The sequence below is a fragment of the Poecilia mexicana genome, unplaced genomic scaffold (genome assembly GCF_051168715.1).
Source record: "Poecilia mexicana isolate PSO_F unplaced genomic scaffold, ASM5116871v1 scaffold_4, whole genome shotgun sequence".
Lineage (NCBI taxonomy): Eukaryota > Metazoa > Chordata > Actinopteri > Cyprinodontiformes > Poeciliidae > Poecilia > Poecilia mexicana.
This window is the reverse complement of record NW_028263373.1, coordinates 11818788-11840415: the sequence shown is the minus strand read 5'-3', so window position 1 is coordinate 11840415 and position 21628 is coordinate 11818788. Positions and strand designations below refer to the sequence as shown.

Below are 21628 nucleotides of genomic sequence, written 5' to 3'. Positions count from 1 at the left end.
TCATTTCACCAGCAGTCTTTAGTGCAACCTGAATGGGTTTTGGCTGGATTACTGTGCAATTAAGCATGACTGGATTACAGTCCGATCATCTCACACAAATGTTCTTGCAAGGTGTGAACTGACTAATAAACTTATCACTCTGCCTGACTGTTATGTATATGTGTGTGTGCGTGTGTGCATGCGTGTGCTTCCTTAGCTGTCATGAATTTGCATATGCACGTCTGAGCATTTGTGTGTTTGTATCTCGATCCATATCTGTTTGAGCCCGAGTCTTTGTGCTTGACTGATTGCTTTGTGTATCTGACCACAATTGAAAATGAATCCATCTCTCGCCTCCTCTCTCTCTCCGTCCTCTCTCTCTCTCTGTGTGTGTGTGTGTGTGACTGTGTGTCTCTATCTACTCGGTTCCACCTTAAGAGAAGCTTTAGCAGCCTGTCCTGTTTGTGTTGAAGCCAACAGGCACAATATATTACAGTCTAGGGCTTGCTGCTGAAAAGCCCGCTGGATCCTCCACTGACCTGCTGTTCTTTCCTGCTTTCCTCTTGCGTTTTTTTTCCACATTTAGATTAAAAACAAAGCTCTCACTCTCTCCTCCCTACCCCAAACCTCCTCCTCCTCCTCTTTCTTCCTCTCCTTATTTCTGCTGCAGCAGTCAAGGCTTTAGTGTGTCAGAGAGACAGGGTGAAGAGGAGGAAAAATAAGAGAAGGGGACTATTTGGTTCAGCTGAGTGTTTATGTTTGTGTGTTTTGCCATTGGACTGCTGGGTGAAAGGGCGCAAGGACAAGCCACAAGAAGAGTGGGAAGAGGAGGAGGAGGAGAAGTATAAGAGAGGAGCTTGCATGGACTGAATTCTCTCTCTCATGTCAGTACGTGTGGACCTGGACTGATCACAAGCTGAGAAAAAAAAGGGGGACAGACACTGTAAGGCAGACGAGGAGGAGAGAAAGAGGAGGAGAAACTGACTTGGGTTTCACTAGGGAAAGGCAAAGGAGGAAGAAGGAGGCAAAGTCTGGTGCTCCGTTTTATCATGACCCTGTTGGATGAACGAGCCGACGGAGCGAGGGTTCTTCCGCTGAGTGTCAGTGGGAATTTGCGTTAGAAGATAAGGACAGAGAGCAACAAGGACGAGAGAACCCAGCGAAGGAGCAGGGACAGTTCTCACCGAGTGTTTGAGAGTCTGGGTTTGTGTGTGACTGTGTGTGGATCGGTGTAACCAGGTGGAGGGCAGAGGACTGGAGGGCCAGGGGAGTAACCTGGCCATCAAACGGACTGGAAGCCTCTCCTCTCCTGGGATCATGTACCCTCAGGGCAGGCATCCGGTAAGTTCACCCTCATGTCTCTATTTCCTGTCTGCTCCACTTTTTGTGAGTGTCTTTCTCAGCTCCAATCCGTCTGTGGCTTTTAATTTGTCACATTCGCTTTTATCACCATTACCCCTCTTGGATTTTCGTGCTTCCACACTAAAATCACCTCAAACGTCTCTACTTAAAAACTTCCTTGCTGGGTTTTCCTCCTGCTTTTGGATTATTGACCTCACCATGTCTGCATCTCAAAGTCCTTCTGTTTGTTTCAGCCTGACTCACTTGTGTAGTTAAATTGACTGCACTGTAACATGAGGAGAGAGACATCGGGTGTTTGGGCTGAGAGTTTTCCCGATATGCACACACACTCACTCTCGCACACGCACACACACTCATGACACCTCCCTCTCTGTCAGCCACAGCCAGGTCTCTCTGGGATCTTGTCGTTGATTGGCTGCATAGGTGGTATACAACTAAACCTGCTCTTCTCAGGTTGCGTGTTTTTATCCATGTGCTAATTATTGTTTATTCATCTTTGCGTATGTTTCAGCCTGGAAGTGTGTGTTTGTGAAGATGCGTGTCACAGCACATCTGGCTGCAGTAACGTATATGTGCATGTGTGTAGGACCCGTCCAGCAGTGTTTCATCAGTTGATTTCCATTGTCTTTTGAGTTGCAAAACATTTCTGATCTGCAGTCATCCTAATAGCAATGTGTGCAACACCACAATTGGTTATTTGGTAGGCCATTACATTTCCAGTGACATGCATGAATGCTCTACGAGTCAACGTTATATTTGTTCCATTGGATGGACTTTCACTGCCCTTGACGCACAAACCCTGATATATATAGTTTTCAGTTGCCAAATGGGTTAATCTCATGGAAAATAGTGAGGAAAGGTTGAGAACGAGGGGAAACATTTATTAAATTGAGGGCAGTTTTATTTCATTTGAAGTGATATCATTATCCCAATAGTGCTCTTGCATATTTTCCTATAATTGTACAGACCTATTTACCTTTAGATGATTTTGAATATACAGGACTTGCAAAAGTGCTGTTTCCTCTTGAACTTCTGGCATATAGTGGAATGTAAATGATTTATGGTTTAAAATTTTTTCACTGATAAAATTCAGAGAAATTTTGCACACAGTTGTATTCAGCTCTACGGGTGAGCACTTTATAGGACCACCTTTCTCTGCAATTAAAACCAAAAGTCTCTTGGGTTGTGTCTGTACTTTACATCTACAGGCTGGAATTGCTCAAAATCAAACCCAGTTAGATTGGCAGGGCAAATCTGAATATCATTTTTCATGTCTAGCCACATATTCTGTTGAGTTTAGGTATAAACTTGAACTGAGCTGCTCTAATGCTTGACTATGATTTGATCTGAACCATTCCACTGCAGCTCTGGCTGCAAGTTTAGGATTATGATCTTGCTGGAAGGTGATCCTCCACCTCTTTCTTGGATCTTTTGCAGCCTCCATTAGGAAAAGAGTGTTACTGCACCATTATGAGGCTTCTCTTGTGTTTTACTATAGAGACCTGCTGCGTTCCTGATGCAGTTTGTTGCATTGGACTCTATTTATTGGTGTCAGAGGAAGGGGGCAGCACATTTTCAGGACACTGCATACATACTTCAACAGCGATGCATCTGTAAAGCCCGTTCCCTTCTTCATCTTGGCCCTCAAACAACAAAAAGACCTTAACGATATAAAATATAGGTTAGAAAGTCAAAAAGTCACAGAAGATGAGTTACAGCTTAGACTGAGTGTAGCGTAGGCCAGTTGTTTTACAGAGGCCTTGATCTTGCTGCTATAATCAGATTTGGTTGTCAGTCTCTTTGTATCTGCTACAAATGGGTCACTGGCCACTTTGCCTCACAGCCAGCCAGCCAAACAGCAAACCAATAAGCCAGCCAGCCAGCTATCACATAGAATTATGAATGACATTTTCACAAGAGGACGGCATGAGGAATCAATTATATGTACAGAGAGAATGCTAATAAGCCAGCTGCTGGAAAAGTTGCAGGGAAACTAGGAGAGGTGGAAAACAAAGCAAGAAAGCAAAATGTGTAAGAGCCAAGAAAAGAGTAAAAAAAAAATTAATAAAAGATGGAAAGAATTCCTTCAAAAAGCACTGCTGGAGGTGGAAAGTGAAATGAAAATGAATGAAGAAACGTGTGTGAACATTCCTCTGTTCTCCCCTTTAGAGAGGGTATCAGAGAGCTTCCTGCTGAGATGCTCTGCGTTTGTGATAAAGTTCAGTCTCAGACTGAGCCAACTCCAACAGATCGATAGACCCCCATCTCTCCCTTTCTGTCCCTACTTTGTATTTCTTCGTTGGGTTTTTTTCTCCCAACGTTTTCTGCAGTTGTCCTTTTTTTATTGTGTTTCCATGAAATATAACCTGCAGATAGATGTAAAGAAGCAGAGAACATATTTGTGTTAGTTCATTTTTTCATACAAATTGCTATGCGCAAGTATAAATGCAGTAAATTATCAATTTAAGTCACTTTAAAATTATGGCACTGATGTTTCTCTTGCCTTCTAATTTTCTGAGCTCTCTGTTATTTCTTTCTGTCTCTTTCCAATTATGGTCATAGACAATTAGATGGTTACATGCAAACAGTGAACTTGACCTCCCAGGATCCCATTAACAAGCACATTTTATAACTCTTTGTGTTTTTACAGTTTGCCTTTAATGGTGTTTTTCATTCCTTAAGTCAACCAAAAACCAACAGAGCAATTCCATAACTCACTAAAATTATTTAAATCCTCGCACTACCACTGTGTTCACGCATTGACACGTTAGAGGTCACACTTTCAACACTCATAACGTTAAAACATAAAGTCTGAGAAACAAAAATTTTGTGTAACATTGGCAACAAGCTTTATAAAATATCAGCTTCATATTTAAGCTGATATTTTAGTGTTGTGCATCTATATACGATTTATGTGAATGTAGCACTTAATGGTCTTTATCAGATTAGGAGACTTTCTGGTTTGTTAAACAAGTTTGCATTATGGAGTAAACAACTTCCATAAAATAACATAATTCTTGAACAAATCTAAGCTCTCATGTTGAAAATATTAGATTATTTCCACTTGTCAACAGCCTATGGTTCTTTATAATTACTATTAGCTTGTGACTTTGCTGAATAATGTATCATGGTTTAATAAGTTAATTATTTAGAGCCAACAATTCAATGGTTAGTGATTTAATCACACCTGGATGCTATGTTTGAGGTGGATGCCCAGGTTGAGTTGTGTTTTCTACAAGACCTAAACAGAGTTTAAAATGTATTATGTCAATAAAAAACAAAACAAAAGCTTCTTAATTTTCAGAAAAAAAAAAAAAAAAAAAAAAAAATATATATATATATATATATATATATATATATATATATATATATATATATATATATATATATATATATATATATATATATCTTAGCTCCTTGTCGTTCTTTTCATCTTGTAAGCTGAATGCATCTTTACAAGCCTCAGGCTGTGACGAAACTATTAAAACGTAAAGCTTATGCTGAGATGTGTCTGCATGATTAGTTCTATATGCACTGAGTCCAGATCATCACATGTCGTCAGCGGAGTAGGCAAGAGGCACAGTATATTCGGTTTAAACCTTTCTAACTCTTTCTGACTGCTTTGATACAGTATTCGGTTGGCTATCGTATTTCAAGTGTGATGCGTTCACACTCTGCATGCCAGGAATATGTTTGACCAGTTGGATGGTCTGTAGCTGCCCTTGATAAACAACATATGTACATTCATAGTGGCTGAGATTGTAAAGCTCATACATATGGAAGGGAAGTTTTAATGATGAAAGAGTCAGGAAAATTCAAGTTGGCCTTAATTGTTATTGTCATGGCGATATTCAACATTGCAACTGTTTTTTCAAAGATTATGCAGCCTTGTAAGATGTCGTGATACATTGCGAAACTTCTATTTTCTTTATCTATCTTAAATATAAGTATAACTGAACTGACAAGCCAGTTACACTCTGCCAAAATCTGAAACTGATCTGGTTCTGGTAGGTCCAAATAATGTTTTCAGGACGTCGTCACCAGTGTGCTTTCAGAACTGCAGACGTTGCTCAGAATCAGTGACTTGAGCATCCAGAGGTCGACTTTTATTTAAAAGAGAAGCTAGTCCGTCTTCACTCTCTGGTGGCATAGAGTTAAAACTGAGAGCTGGGTTGTGAGGAGCGTGGAGCTGTAATTGGTTCCCCTGGATTTTTTGTGGAGAGTTTTATCAGAACAGTGTGTGTGTGTGTGTGTTTGAAGGAGGATTTTATGTGAGGTGTGTTCTTGTTTAATTTTTCTGTGATTTTTCTTTTATGTCTCTGCCCCCTTCGTGCTTTGTGAGCATATAAATATTTGAATTAGCTTAGATGTGGGTAAATATTCATTGCAAAGTTCACTTGGGTTTTATGTGTGCACATTCTCTGTGAAGTGTAAAGTGCTGCATTCGGTGTGTTACTATGCAGCTCTCATTATGTTATCATAATCGTGGAGCATCTTTCATTACTGGAAATGCTGCTTTAAAAACGTCTTTAATAAAATGATTTATCTTTGTGTGAATGGCTGAAAACAGGAATAGAAAACGACATTTGATGGACTTTGCTGCAGTGGCAACTTACTTGCACACAGTATTAGACTCTCTAATTGTTCTAAAAGGATTTTTAAGGCTCTTAGTTTTTTTGGACCTGCATCTGTTGCATGACTATCGCTTGTCGCAGGTCCTTATTATTGTGCAAACTTTTTAGTACGCACATATATTTCTTTAGAGTAGCGTGTGTGTGCATGCAGCCGTTAAAGTTTGTGTGCCTGTAATCGAGAGTGCAAGGTGAACGGAAATCAGCAGTGATTTGTGTGGGTATGTGCTCTGTGTGCCAACAACAACAATAAATAATGTCCTGCTTTGACCTCAACTGTTGGTGCGGACGTACAAGCCTGGGTTGTCTGCCACGCCCTGCGTGTGTGTCGATGAGTGCGTTGTGGATGAATGCAGATCTCACCCACAGCCCTGTTGACGATGTGTGTTTATGAATCAATAAATGATTTACACCTTTAAAAGTAAGGAGCTATGCTGTTGAATGAAAGGTTTCTTTCGGTTTTCAATATCTTCTTCTTCTTCTGTGTAAAAAAAACAGATTACATGTAGATCACACATCAACAATAACTTTCAGGTCTTGCTGCAGACTGTCAATTGGATTTTGTTCTGCTGTGCTGTCTTTTGATACATAGTGTTAATTGTATAAGACACTCTGCCTCAAAGATCAATTTAGGTCTTATCTGAGAGCACCTTCTTCCACAATTTTTCTCCATGTCCTACATGACCTGAAGCAAAGGCAAAGCAGTTCTTTCTTTTGACAATGGCTTTCTTCTTGCCTCTTGTTCATAAATGCTTTTATGAAGCACTGCAGTGAAAGGAAGTGAAACACCAACTCCCCTTTGCATTTCAAATGATGAGCATGGTAATTGCTTATGGTTTGCACCAGAAAATAGAAAAATAAAATGTTTGCCTTCCCGAACATACTTTGATTTTCACTTTTGATTGCTTTTGATCTAAAGAAAACTAAATAATTTGATATAAAGAGGAAAAAAAAAGTCAAAAAAGTCACCGTGTATGGGTTGAATTTTACAAAAAGGTTGGAAAACATTTTGTACTGTAGCAAAGCATCATAAGCAGATATGAAAGCTTGGTTGTTGCAGAAATAGTATTTAACCATTTCTTACTGAGTTAATTAAGTTACATTTTAATCACAAAAGTGTTGCGTTTCCGAGACAAGTCAATTAAAAGTTCCTTTTTTCCACACACACCGTACTTGTCTCCTTCTTTCTAAAGCTGTGTCAAGCAGTTTCTTTTTCCACCAACATTTAAGGTCGTAATGAAAGCCATGTGCGGTAAATAGCACAGCGCCTTGCTGTCACCTCCCAGAGATGACATTCTCCCCTCCTTTCCGTTGTCCTTGTCTTGTTTACATTTAATTTCACGGTGCATTTCAAAGGCAGCCCTTTTAGAGAGGCAAAAAGCCAAGGAACAACAATGCAGCCGCTGTGAGAGAGCCCACAGAGCGGGCCAGAAGTCACACAAACAACCAAGAAGTTCTGATCAGATATCGGTGGCTGCTTGGTGTAAGCCCTCTCTCTGATTAAAAACAGGCCTTTTTTTTTATCCTCAAATCCTGTTTGCTGTCGTCCTTACTTTGTGGTGAAAAGAAATGATCAGAGCAGGGCTTGGATGCAGTCCAGACTCTCTTTCCCTAATATGTTCGCCGCCTTGTGCCCTGAGCTGCAGTGTAACTGGCCTTCTGACTGACTGGTAACTAACTAGGTAACTTGTAGATTGGCTACATTAACCAACAGCTGCCTTGCTGGACTTTTGGATTACTGGGTTGTTGTTAGCATGTTGGATGACTGAGTGTTGGCGTGTATTTGCCCTTTGAAAGCGAGAGTCATAAACTGTAGGGTTTGCTTTCTTAAATTGTGATAACGCCCCCGCCCTTTTTTTTTTTTCTTATCCAGCCCATTGAACAGTTTTGAAATTGTAGGGAAAGCGTGCTCACACTATTTTGTCTTCAAAAAAATGTTGGCTGATAACTTGGAGTCCCATTCGCCTCTTCTGCCTTTCTTCTGTCTGTCAGAGTCTAAATCAATGAGCTGTTGCTTATGTTCGTTGCTGCACACATCAGCAGACACGCACGCACGCACACACTTAGAGACATGTGCTCAAGGGGTACTGACACTCTTCTTCCTCACTTGGCATTTTTTCATGTCTTTTTTTTTCCCCCTAAATATTTCACCATGCAATTATTATTTAATACACAGAATCCAAATGTGTCTTGGCTTGTTTCAGAGCGATACAAGGAGAGGAAAGAGAGTAAGAGGGAGAAGTGTGAAAGGAAAAGAAAACAAGGTAGAGCTGCAACAGAGAGGGCATGAGAAAGGGGGGAAAAAAAAAATTGTGGGTGTTTTTGCTTGAGTGAATACATCCCTGCTCAGACATGTCATCTTATACCGTGTGAATGCTGATGTGTTGGTAGAAAGCGTGCCAGGGGCTAACCAGATTGACAGAGATGACAAACCAACAGATAGAATCGTGTCTTTTCCAATAACTCCCAGATGTGCATCTGTTTCACAGTTGCAGCCTCGTTTCTGTAGCCACCGTCAGTCGTGGAAAAACTGTCTGCAGCTAAAGGAGAAGTACTTCCATTTAAATGCAAGACACAAGTATAGATAGGAACAAAAGCCTGGAGCATGACTGGAGATAATTGAGGCAATCAGCAAAGACTGCTGCCACACTGGACTGAAGCGGAGTAATCTGTTTTTTAAATTTAAGTTTTTTTTTCTTCACTTTTTTTTATTATTATTTACTTTTGGTGATTGCCAAGTCTTTGAGGTCAGAAGACTTTCATGGCATCACCCTAATCTTTAGCTTCTTTCACAGTTTATCCTTGCAGATTCAAACCAGACCTCCGGTTGGAGCACTCCTCAACAATAATATAATGCCAGAAAGAAGAAATTTTCTAGTAAAATCAAAAGAATACCATAGAGCTGTGAATAATTTTGTCTTCAGCGGTATATGTTGCAGACTTTGCTAAGCGAAGGGCAAATCAAATACTTTAGACCTGCATTCATGAGTAACCTGTCATTGTATTCCTCCTCCACATCTAGAATTACGTACTGAATGTCTATTATCCAACTATTTATTCGTTTACCCATTATCAAACAGCGCTGCTCTCATTACGTTATGACACCTGTTGAATGGGGCTCGACAGTATGCATTCACTTGAACTTGGAAATCTGACATTTACCGATTTTCTCAAATTTTATGACACATCTTGCTCTGTAATTTTAACATAAAAAGTGTTTGAGTTATGCAATTCCACTGCCTATAACTAGTTGCTGGAAATCCTGGTCCTCACACGCAAAATTACTCCCGAGTTATTTTATTCAACATGTTTCTTCATATCGACTGGCTACGTGAACAGTGAGGTAACACAGCAGCAACTCATTTTTTTTATGGATCTAGACAAAGTGAAGACAACTTCCTGAATTTAAAACCGATCATCAGAACGGGGGGAGAAAGTGGATTTTAAGAGGCTTTGAATGTCGGATAGTTGCTGATGCTAGATTAAAATACTCAGACAGGGTAAATATATTAGAAACTGCTGATCTGCTGGGATTTTCACACACAACCTTCTCTTGGCTTTGCTTGGAATGAACCTAAAAAAACAGGAAAGATGTACGGCGGGCGGTATTTACACGGATAAAAATCCTTGGTAATGTCAAAGAAGAATGGTTCAAGAAGATGGAACAATAACAGTAGTTCAATTAACTAAACATTAAAATCAAAGATTACTAAATATCATCACAGAAACAAAACACATCAAACCTTGAAACAGCTGGAGAAGAGGACTCCAGAACAACAAAAAACTCAGGGTATAATTCACACAAGGTTAACAGAGGTGGGTTAAAATATGGAGTAAACAAGATGCTCCATCCTGCTGTGTTCAGGCTGGTGGTGGTAGTGTGATGGTGTGAGGCTTATTTTCATGGATCACATTTGTCCTCCTAGTGCTAATTCACCATCGTTTACATTCAACATCTGAAACACTTGGCAGAAGAGTGATCTTTCTTGGACCTTTGTGACGTCTTTACTGCTGCCTTGACTGATTCTGACAAAACCGGAGAGATGAAACACAATCCAACAGCAGATGTTTGTTATGATGCACAAATGGCATTACTTACATCAATCTTAGTAAACACTGCACATCTTCATAACTATGCACACGTAGTTCATGTATCTTATGGATTGGTTTTGAATACATGAGAAGGTGCCCTTGATTATTTAAAATGGGCTAATTTAATACCAACTCTGGGTACAAGTCTTTTATCCTGGAAGATGGAGCTCAGAGTGAATGGGAAATGCATTTCTTTCTGCCCGAGAACTCTCCAAGTTTTCTTTTTTCTTTTTTATGGGATTTTTCATTTCCTTTTTGCACTCCCACTGCCTTTTTGCCTCGGGGTCAATAAAACTCATTCAGAAAGGTACAACTTGCAAATTGAAAGTGATACATTTTTGAGGGTTTTTTTTTTTATATGTGTCCAGCGGATGAAAGGAATTAAAATCTTTCTCGTCGGAGCACCATGCAATCTGCCGTGTTGACACCAATGGTTGCAAATCACAAATCTCTTGTATAATCATGATCTGTGACTATGGGCTTTGTTATACGACTTAGTGCTGCTGATGTAACCCGCCAGCAGCGCTCTGTTCGTGTGCATTCGCGTGGTTGCCGTTGGTAAGTGCGTGGCGGCAGATGGTGGGAGCGGTATTACCACAGGCCGATGGACAGTGCACAGGGTGAGCAGGCTGTGTTGACTACAGCAAAGACACTCTCTGTCTGTTTCTCTCCCGCTCTCTCCATCCCCTCGCCCTCTTCCTTCTGTGTCAGCTGAATGAATGGCTGGCTATCTTTCTCAGTCAGCAGCCACACTACTCTTTCATCATCTTTCTTTCTGCTTGTGCATTCATTCCTCTGAAAGAATGTCAGACTGGTCCATCACTCCCTACATCCATCCGTCCATCTGTCAGATGGGTATCCATCTCTTCTCTGACTTTTCCTCCCTTTCAATCCGTCCGTGTACCCCCACCCCACTGAGATTTTTCCATGTACTTAAAGTGTGAATGTGCATGTGCAGTGGTGCATGTTTGTTTGTTGATGTGTTTTTCAATGTTCTTATGGCCGTGTGTGTGTGTTTATGTGTGCTAGATCAGTATCTATCCCCTCGTCCCTCCCTCCACCCCTTCTTGCTTGAATGGATGTGTGTGGTGTGAATCAAGGTCAGTGGGGATCTACTGGCAGACACTAACCCTCCACCCCACCCCATCCCAGCCCACCCCTCCTTCCCATACACACATAGACAGAGGGTTTGTGTGTGTATGGTGTCCATCCAGCCATCTAGATGTCCCTGCTTTGCCTGCCTCAGCTCAGTTTAGCTCGGGCTCAGCTCGGCTCTGCGGATTAATTACTAGGGAACCCATGGCGTCTCTGACCTCCGCCATCGGACTAATTGAAATCTAATTGAATTGTGCTTGTCTCAACTAATGAAACCCCACCACTGAAAGCGCCAGTCTTTTAGCCTTGGCTGCGAACCGATAACCACCCAGCCGGGGTGTACTGACGGCATTGTCCCGCTTAGCTAAAGTATGAAATCATGTTGGAAGTTAACTGTATTTGGGTTTATCAGTAAATGAGACCTCACTAACTGGGCTCAATTTCTTCAGTTCTGTTAGCTCAGTGGATATATTTGTAATCTGAGGGAAATTAAGTGGTGTTGTGATGCTATGAGTTTTACCAGATACTTTCCTATCATAATGTTGAATTATCAGAAACTTTCCATTGTCTTATGTGGAATCATGGTAACTCTGGGGGTACCAGATGACTCCGCTGACTTAAAGCTACTGTATAAAAAATGTTTTTTTTTTATTTTTTAAAAAATATTTTTTAAAACTGTCACCATGTCCTGACATTATATTATGAGACCGATAATCTGTGAAGAAAGTGAACTCCTCTGCCTCCCCCCTGTGGTTCTACTGCCATCTGCAGAAATACACTACTAACTCAAAACAGCCAATCAGAGCCAGGAGGAGGATCTTAGCGCTGTCAATCATTCTCACGTCCCCAGGGCTGTCTGATACGCTACAGATAGTTACCCACACCAGAGCCTGCTATAAATGCACAGACGAGTTAGCTTAGCCATCGACGATGGCGGATAAACAATCTCTCTTTAACTGTAAATTGATTCTCCACCGTTAACATATTGAGCAGTGCATAAATGAGGATGACTGACAACACTAAGATCGTCCTACTGTATGTTTAGTTTGATGATGTTATGATTATTAATTGAACTGTAAAAGAGAAAAGCACGTCTCTAAGAAAGCTCGTTTATCTTTGACTTCTGTAAATAAAGGCTAATGATAAGTAGGTGCTGCAAAATATTATGAAATAGGACTAGAGCTCTCTGTGACCTTTGGTACTTTTGACTATCAGCTGGATTATCTTATTGGCAGGCAACTGCAAGAATTGGGTTCTTAACAGCCTTTTATGGATGAGTACACTGAAACTTTACTGCAACTTTTACTGATGAGTTGGTATATCATTAACTCAACATTCTGTACCAGTCTTTAGGAGCCATTTAGGATAAACTGACACGCAGTAGATGGTGCTAATGCATCTTCAAAACAGGAAAGTAAAAAAAATAACACCACTGCCAGCAATGACAAGAACACTTCTTAATAATAACGTGCATATTCAGACTTGCCTTCTAATTTAACTCCTTACTGTTTCTGTAGTTAAAAAAAATATTAAGCTACATAAATATAGGTGAATATTTTACATAAAATAGACATTCATTAAGTAGTTGGCAAAGTAGCACAATTGGGCATGAGTTGGCATAACTTTGTCCAGTAGGTGGCAGCAAACTGCCTCCATTATGTTGCTTTGTCTGTCTTGAATATTGCTCAACCGGCCTTGGTAATTTACATAATCCACCTTGGTTATGTGGAGTTTTATATTATTAATTATGAACAGAGCTTAGTTTTATGTTTTGAGATCGAGAAAATTAATTCCTACTACCTACTAAGGAAGACGAGGAACTGATAACGTGAATAACGACCACCTCTTATCCATTTAATGAATAATAGTGCTACACAATGTAGCAGGAATATACGGCCTCTATGGTGTTATTATTTATGTGACTATGGTCAGTTTGAAATAAAATATTTGTTGCATCCTTTCAAAAAGACGCATCAAACCAGCCTTGAAAAGGCATGACAGTGATGCAGACTGCATGCACAAAATTTGTAGAGACAACATGAAAGTTAATACTATAAATCTCAGGAGGCAGCAAAATTAACCAAACTGAAAAAAAAGGAAGAGGGAAAAAAATGACAACATTGAAACACGTCCTCTGAGAGCAACCTATTCTGCGTGCTCCAGCTCCAAAGAAAACAACCGCAGCATCAAAAGCATCAACGGCGCCCATGTTTCTCCACCGTCATGGAGACTATGGAGGAGGCGGGCTGCTGTCAGCGGCGCTTTAGACAGACACGGATGGCGGGTGGTGCTGGACCTCCTGGGAGTTGCTTGTTTTGTTGGGGCTTCTTTAGCTTTTAGCAGGTGAGAGATGGGGCTGTGATTGTCTTGAGTTATTCATTTGATGTTTCTTCCCTTCTCGGCTCCTTGTTGGCTTGAATACATTAGCAGCACGGCAGAGTAGAGGGGATGCTAATGTAGAAGCGAGAGAGAGAAGAGGAGAGGAAGAAAGGATGGAGCGAGTGGAGGGAAGGAGTCAGTCATTAGGGGAGGAGGAGGAGGAGAGAGAGGCAGAGGACAAGGCTTTATGATGTGTGGGAAGAGGAAGTGACCTTCCCTCTCACTTTCATCTTGGCTCTTTTCTCCTCTTGCCACACAGATGCACAAGCACTCACACACTCACACTCACAGCTTTCCTCACCAGTACAGCATGAAGTGGGTGTTACAATCTCCTTACGAACAGCCTATCACACACACTCACACACAAAGAGAGAGATGTGTATGTGTTTGTCATCCATTCCTTCTTTTTGTTTGTCTTTCACCTGTGCAGGTCCCCTTGCAGCCTGGCCAGTCTTTCAAGTTCACAGTCCTGGAAACCCTGGACAGAATCAAGGAGGAATTCCAGTTCCTCCAGGCTCAGTATCACAGGTACGGTTGCACACGCACCACAAATGCAAACATGCATACAAATAGACGCAGGGAGGTAATTGGGCGAAAGGAAGGTCATGTCCTGGACATGTCGCTACTCCATCACAGGGCAAAGCAGAAACATACGGGACAAACAACCATTTACACAAAGACAGATGTTCTTACTTTAATTTATTGTCAACATGCTGTGAATTTGAAAAATTTGAGAATTAAGCAGGTAGTTTCTCTGGACCCAATCAGGTGGGTTACATAGCACCCCATTGGGGTACACATCATCACACACGGACCTCTGATGAGGATTTCATCTATGAAGTTGATTTAATCCCCACAAGACAATTTTTGGTGTCCAGAAGTCATCATTTGATAACTTAAAAAGAAAACGTTAAATTGGAGAGACTCCTGTAAAATCTTCTGTGGAATTTATAATCTGTTTTATAAGGTGGAAATAAAAAATGCAATTTTGTTGTGCAGCCTGAAGCTGGAATGTGAGAAGCTGGCCAGCGAGAAGACGGAGATGCAGAGGCACTACATCATGGTGAGTCCTGCCTCACTTCTGGTGGAGTTGTTTGGATGCATTTGTTTCAGAAAAATCTGAAGTCCTCTGGCAGAAAACAGACTAAATTCTAATCATCTATGTTTTGTCAAAGGTTTTGAGGGGAGACGGAACTAGGGGATGAAATTTTAGATTACTGTAGATCCAGGAAACATATAAAAGTCAAGAACTAGATTTAGTAGCTCCTGGTTGATATAGGAATTTATACATTTACATTTATCTGTTATTTTAAATGTTTTGTTTAAACAAAGCATCCGCCAGTATTATAGACAGCATACAGCTCCCAAAAGTTGTGGAAATGAAAGTTTTCATTTCCTCTACTCGCGTTAGTTTCATTTTCATTTCTCATCGCACTCATTTCTCCTTCAAACCTTCTACACACACATTTCAGTATGTATCTAAGACTCTTGTTCTCTTCTCTTGAACTAACAACCTGAGCTCTCCGAGTCGGATCGTCTAAGCGACTAAGGGCTCACTTCCGTCATAAGCCTTCGTCTGTGGCACAAAACCCACACCGAGCCAACCAGAATACGATATGCACCATCTGCTAAGCTGCTCGCATTTCATAAACCTGGGAGAGCAGGCAGGATCAGGGCTGTAAGCTAGATAGACACACAGATGGATAGACAGAACGAGGGAAATGCAGACAGGCACATAAATAGGAGGAGCGCGTGTGGAAGAAAGGAAGCGGACAAGAAAAACGGCAGTCAGACAAAATGATGGAGAGTCCTGCTGAGAAGCAGGAGATCAAATGACAAATTACTCGCATACGCAGCATGCTCATTTGTGTACATCTAAATAGACCATTGTTTTAATCCATATAAGGTCTTTAACAATGGGAAATTTGACAGATAAGTGTAAAGTGAATGTTACTTAATGCTGTATTTCTCTATTAGGTCAAACATGAAACATAAGCTACATTATTTTCAACAAATTGGCTTCTGCTATGTTGCTACTTAACGCTGTCATCATGTTGTTGAATATAATCAGCACTCTGTACTTTCTATATTTTAAAAACCAGCTCTTGGATGAGTTCATTCTCCTTCAAAATGATTTTTTTTTAGACTTAATTCAGACTAAACAAGTGTTACTATGCCAACGCACTTCAGGTCGCTGTATATGGGATATAATTAATAACTTTGATACTCTTTTCTTTTTTGTTTTCTCAGACATATACATACTTTCACCCTGTCTCCCCTGTGTGACTTCCTGGTGGTGGAGCATCATCTTTGCTCTGCAAAACTTGATTACATAAACAGATTTTGTTTATAATCTGTTGCAATTGTGCCAAAATCATCTGAGTGCTGTAAATATATTACAATAGCACAATGATTACAATCAGTGCAAACTGAGCACTCAAAAAACCCCTGCAAGATTGCAAAAAACAATATGTTTGGTGTTGTTTGCGGTCCAGTGACTTGTATTCAATTTGTTGGTGTAGCTTTACATGTTCAGCTCGGAAAGTGAGATGCAAAGAAAGCATCTGTGCATTATGTGCAGGCTCAAATTATCATTTTTTTAAAGAGTTTCTGAGGTAAAGACGATGCACAACCAAAGCTAAATTTGTATTTCGAGACACACGGGGAGGAGTACTCCCCAAGTGTTTTTTGTAGAGTTGAGTTTGGAAAAGGCCTGGACTTCAGAAAAATATGTCAGCTTAGGCTAATCTTTGGTAAAATCAGGTCAGACTGCATCCAATGCAGTCAACTGCATGGATAGTTAATCCACTTTATATTTTATCTTATTGTCTCTTTATGAATACGACTTTAGATGTTGACCAGCATTGCAAATTGTTGTTCAGCAGTTATACAAAGTGTGTTTTTATAAGAAGAATGTTTTTCCCCATTTATTACAGAGGATAAGAATATATATATATATGAAAACAGGTCAATTTAGTTAGAAAATGAATACTCCTTTTACATTATTTATCATCCTTTTCAGAAATGCTGTGAGAACTAAACTTATAGGTTGAATGACAATTTTACACTGAAATATACACACTTTTTGGTCTAACTATGTTCCAAGTTTAATCTGTCATTTAATTGTTACACTAGTGAAATTGGTTGAAATAATTAAAATAGAATACATTAAAATTAAATTCAGTGCCCATCTGCTTAAGTGTCAACTTGTCAATACATTTCCATCTAATTTATTTTTCATTATTTCCTGTTGTTACTCACCACATCCTTAGTTTTAAAAAAGCAGGAAATAACAGTTCAGAACTGATTTTCTGAAGCAGAGGAAGACATTCCCGTGTCTCCGGTACTCTCTATTTTAGACGAGGGTTTCGCCGAATTACTATGTGGAACAAGTGGTCTAGACAAACATCCACCTCCTGCGCTATAAATCCTCTGCATCCGTAATTATGCAATGAAGAAAAATCACATTTCTCCGTTTTTACACTGTAATGGTTGCCCACTGTCATCAGGTCAAACTGTTTATGATAATATATTAAAGGTCTCAGCCTCTGTGACCAGTGCTCCGCTGGTAAATGCTGCATCTTTAGGTTCATTGGAGGGCTGTAATAGCTCCCCATGGCAGGAGGTCATGGAGCTGCAGATGCTGATGACATATTCATGTAGGTTAGCATGGCAGACGTTTAGAACCCCAGGCTGTATTACTTGAACAAGGGCTCACTGTGGCGCACTGGATGGTTAACACACTGCTCTGCTACTTCATAGGCATGGCTTCAAAATGAGAGGGAGGGAAAGAAAATGAGAGAGAAGAGAGGAGCTCAAAGGGAAAGATAGCTGCAGAGAAGAAAAAAAAACGACCGAGAGAGTGTCAGACAGAAAAAAAGGAAGCTTCTGAGGGACAGAGAGAAGGGTACAAAGAAAAGAAGAGATGAAAAGGAATAGAGGAAATTGACTGAGATGACTAAGATATACGGAAGGAAGAAGTGAGAGTGAAAAATGCAGAGAAAGAATGAGAGAGAGCAAGTTAAAAAAAGATATCAGGGGACTGAGAGAGAGGATGGAGGGAGGGATAAAAGATTCTGCAGATGGATGAAATGGAGAGAACGCAACACAGAGAGCAAGAGAAAGAGATAGCTGTGTGTGAGTGTGGGGGTGCGCGAACTAAAAGAGAGAAAGAGAGATGGTGCATGCACAGACACGTAAATAATGTGAAGCAACAACGGACTCGCTGCGCCCACAGAGGAGATAACCCAGAAGGCTATATTTAGCTCGTTAGGCCTGTCATCCACTGAGGCCTGTTTCCACAGGCTGGGGGTCTGCTCACCACGCTGCACTGCTTCTGCTTTTACTATTCATCACCGCTAAGCTCCTAAATATACGGTGCCGGAACGTGGAGACATGCTTTCATATGGTTATGTGCAGCTGATGCATACGATTGTTTTTATGTAAGCCTAAACAGCTAGCTCCCAGGACGATATGAGCAATAGTAAAAATACATTTTGCATGTAAAGTGGTTGACTGTAATGAGGTGTTTGCATACAGAAGAGTATGAAGATCTGGATGATTTTTTTTTTCCCTACCTGCATTTAGTGTTGTTTATTTTCTGCTCTAATCGTGATTGTTTCTGGTTGAAAAGATCGGTTCGTGTTTGCATATTTTCACCTGATATCCAACAACTCTTCTTCCAAGATGTTCCTTCAAGGAACCAAGCGTGTGCCGGCGTGACCGCAGCACCCACTTGCTTCAGCAAACCGGCGATATGGTGCTATGCTCTGTTCAAATTTGGTTCTGTCAGGGAAAGTTTAATTACAGTTTTGGTTTTCCAAAGAGCAACATTGATAGCACATAATTGCAACACAAAAACATCTCTTTCCATAAATGTTTGACATTCCCACAGTTTCCTGATTTCCTGTAGATGACTGTAGTGCTTGGAGAAATTTTGTCAACATAAATCTTCTAGTTGGGTTCGTTATTCCTGAATGTTGTCGTCTTTATATCATCAGTCTAGTATTTAAAGCTTTATAATGTTGGCATATGCTACCAGAATAACATTTCTGACTGCTGATCAGTGATTGTAAACAGCAGGAGTTGCATTTTTTCAAGCTGAACGTATAAACACCTGTTGGGCACAGTCCTGTTGGTGCTTTTGCATGAATTTGTCAGCATTTATAAATCAGCTGATGTGAGTGACGTGTTGACCTACATTCACTGTATGACAGCCAATGAAAATGTGAGCAAAACTGAGACGATAACAATCTTCTGTTATTGGCTTTGTGATTTTATTTTAATATTGTTGGAAGCTTACTGCGTCTGTTGTTCTTTTTCAGGATTTTTGAACAACTTAAAACATCCAGTTGGTCGGTGTACTCCATGAGCTACACTAAAGCTCCTGAAAAAATATTTTTTATTGCCTCTAAGCTGGGGCTCCTGCAGTTTTTTACTTATGCCAGGGGTGATGCTTTTGCAATAATAACAGGAAGATGCTATAAGTAAACCTTTTTCTCTGGTTTAGTGCTGCTATTGGTTTGTAAAAAAAAAAAAAGAAAGAAAGAAAAAAACACCTCACAATAATAACCTGGTTATTGCATGGCACATGACTGGTTATTTGTTTATTAGGTGCTTTTTTGCTATTTGTAGAGAAATGTTTGAGAAATAAAGAGAATCATTTTATCACATTTGTTTAGACTTGAAGTAATTGCATATAAATATTGTGTTATTTGATTGCAGACAGGATACAGTGCAACACAAATGTGTGAGCTGGTGATCTGTGCAGTGTGCAGTTTTAAATATTTATATAATATTTAGATATTGTTAGATATCTGTCTGTGAGATGTATTTTTTAAGTGTTTGGAAGATCTATTTTCCAAACATCTTCTGGTACACTTCTTATTATTTCATACCTTTCACACTTAAAATGACATTGCTCAGATTGTCTCTGTATGCTTTGTAGCTGTGCTGCACTCCAGCCAGGTTTGCATGTTTTGTATGTTTGGATTCATAAACCTTCCCTCTTTTCTTTTTCTTTTTTTTTTTTGGAAGAGTAGATATGTTTTATATAGTTTCTGTCACTGGTGAATCACATATGGGAACAAACAAACACATACATCAAGTTATGCACATTGTGGATGTCTGCTTTTCCACTCTGGCTGTTGTATTTATAATTCATGGCTCTCAGATTTCACTGCTCTCCTGGAATCCCACTGTGTATTTTTAAATAAGGCTGCATTATAGCCTCGGCTAATGATGGGGGCGTAGATGTGTCGGTCACATGCCTACACAAAGTGCAAAACATTAGCCTGGAGAGCTCTGTTCTGTTTAGGAGAGGCTGATTTTTAGAAAGAACAAATAAGGAGACAGTTAAGCTTATTCTTTGTATTTTGCTAGTTTTTTTTCTTCTTCAGCCTATCAAAAAGTGTTATTTGGTGTCTAATATCTACCAGTTCTTTGTTATGATCTTAAGGATTTCTGAACTCTAGTGCAGCTCTCCTCTCACGCCGACCGTCAAACACAAGACTAAACTCTGAGGACAGTGAAGACTGGCTGGCCCTTTTATTGCAGACCATAAAAAAAGACATATCCACTAGAGGGTGACAGCTCACAGTGGGGTGTCACGTTAGGTGGCCTTTCCATCACTGTGTCGGGGTGTGTGTGTGTGTTTAGGTGCACTGCAGGGAAGCTACAGGGGTCCAAGTGTTAATGAAAGACCAAGTTGCTGGCATGAGGCATAATATTGTTGCATCTAATTTTACTATAAAAAATGAGAGTGAGACATGGTTTATTTAGAGTATTTACCTTAGAGCTGTGACTTTCTGCTTTAGAAACATAATGTAATGGTGTTTGATCAACACAAGGTTGACAGTATTATTCATAGTTTTTTTTTTTTTTCATTGTGACTCCTTTAATTGGCTATAATGTCACAAAAATGGATTTACAGAACCTTTTTATGTTGAACTTTAAGATAAATTTACACCTTTTGTAATTTCTAATTTGTGTGTATCTCTTCAGCCTCCAGCTCTTGATGAAACTGATTCTGACAAGCTAACAAAACCAAAGCCATCATTAGTTTTGTCACCGTTTTGCGTGTTAGGGTCTATTGGCACCATTTAATGGCCAGTGAATGGCCATAAGGGCCATTTCAGTCAAATACAAACTCATAACAATCAATTGAGAGAAGTTTGAGGTTCTTATCAGGCATTTTAAAGAGGAATTTGTGGAACTTTAAGACATATTTATGGTTTAGAACAGGGATCCCCTTTAATGATGTGGGAGTCTCTGAGTTGTTTTAGGTATTTCTCTGTTTTAATATACCTGATTGCTGTAATATCATACAACTAAAGGTCAGATTAGTTTGGGGTTTAAATGAAGTAATCTGAGGGTGACAGAATTATTTATATGTTTCTGCAGGACACATTTTTGGTTTAAAAGCAGTCTGTGCAGGGAATCCTACACACTTGAACAAGCTCTCCCAGTTTTTGCAAGATCACTGGTCTAATGTAAATCCAGTATCGTGTAAAAAAACAAATCAAAATAAACTTGTTGCTGGTTACAAGAAGTGTGTGGTTTCCGTCCAGTACATTAAGAGACAATTAGCATATTATTATTAGTAGTGGTGTTATTTGCACACATATAAGCCTGTGTGCATAATTTCGAACATGTCAAAAATTAATTCAAACTTGTCCACCCAGTTTTTTATTTTGCTTTTTTTTTATTTTTTTTACACAATTATTCCATTATGGAGAAATAACAGTTAAAATGCAACATTAAAATAATGACATCCACATCCAGAAAACATCTGAAATGCAAATAAGTGGTTTATCAACAGTAATTTCCAAATAAATTGATCACATTTTGAAAGATTTTAAAGAAAAAAGCCACATAATTAAAATCTGTACACAATAAGATTGACTATATCTTTTAATAACAGGACAGTTACAACTACTTTTCTTCTATTTTTCAGTATAATGTTTTTTTATTTATTGAATTTTCTAATCATTTATTTCTAAGTAAAGAAAGACTGTAGTTTCACAGTGAGTGTGTGATTGTGTGTATCAGGATTTTATCACTGAGTCACACTGGTCATTTATTGAAACAGT

General features: G+C 39.7%; 1 protein-coding gene across 1 annotated transcript in view; it reads left to right on the top strand.

The window, feature by feature from the left end:
* The first annotated feature begins 468 nt into the window (after window positions 1–468).
* Window positions 469–21628, top strand: part of tle2b (TLE family member 2, transcriptional corepressor b) — an 81450-nt gene continuing 60290 nt past the window's right edge. The window contains exons 1-3 of the mRNA XM_088004962.1: window positions 469–1320; window positions 13969–14066; window positions 14538–14601. Of these exons, the coding sequence (XP_087861088.1) occupies window positions 1297–1320; window positions 13969–14066; window positions 14538–14601 (186 nt within the window). The 5' untranslated portion in view covers window positions 469–1296. The remainder of the gene's footprint in view (window positions 1321–13968; window positions 14067–14537; window positions 14602–21628) is intronic.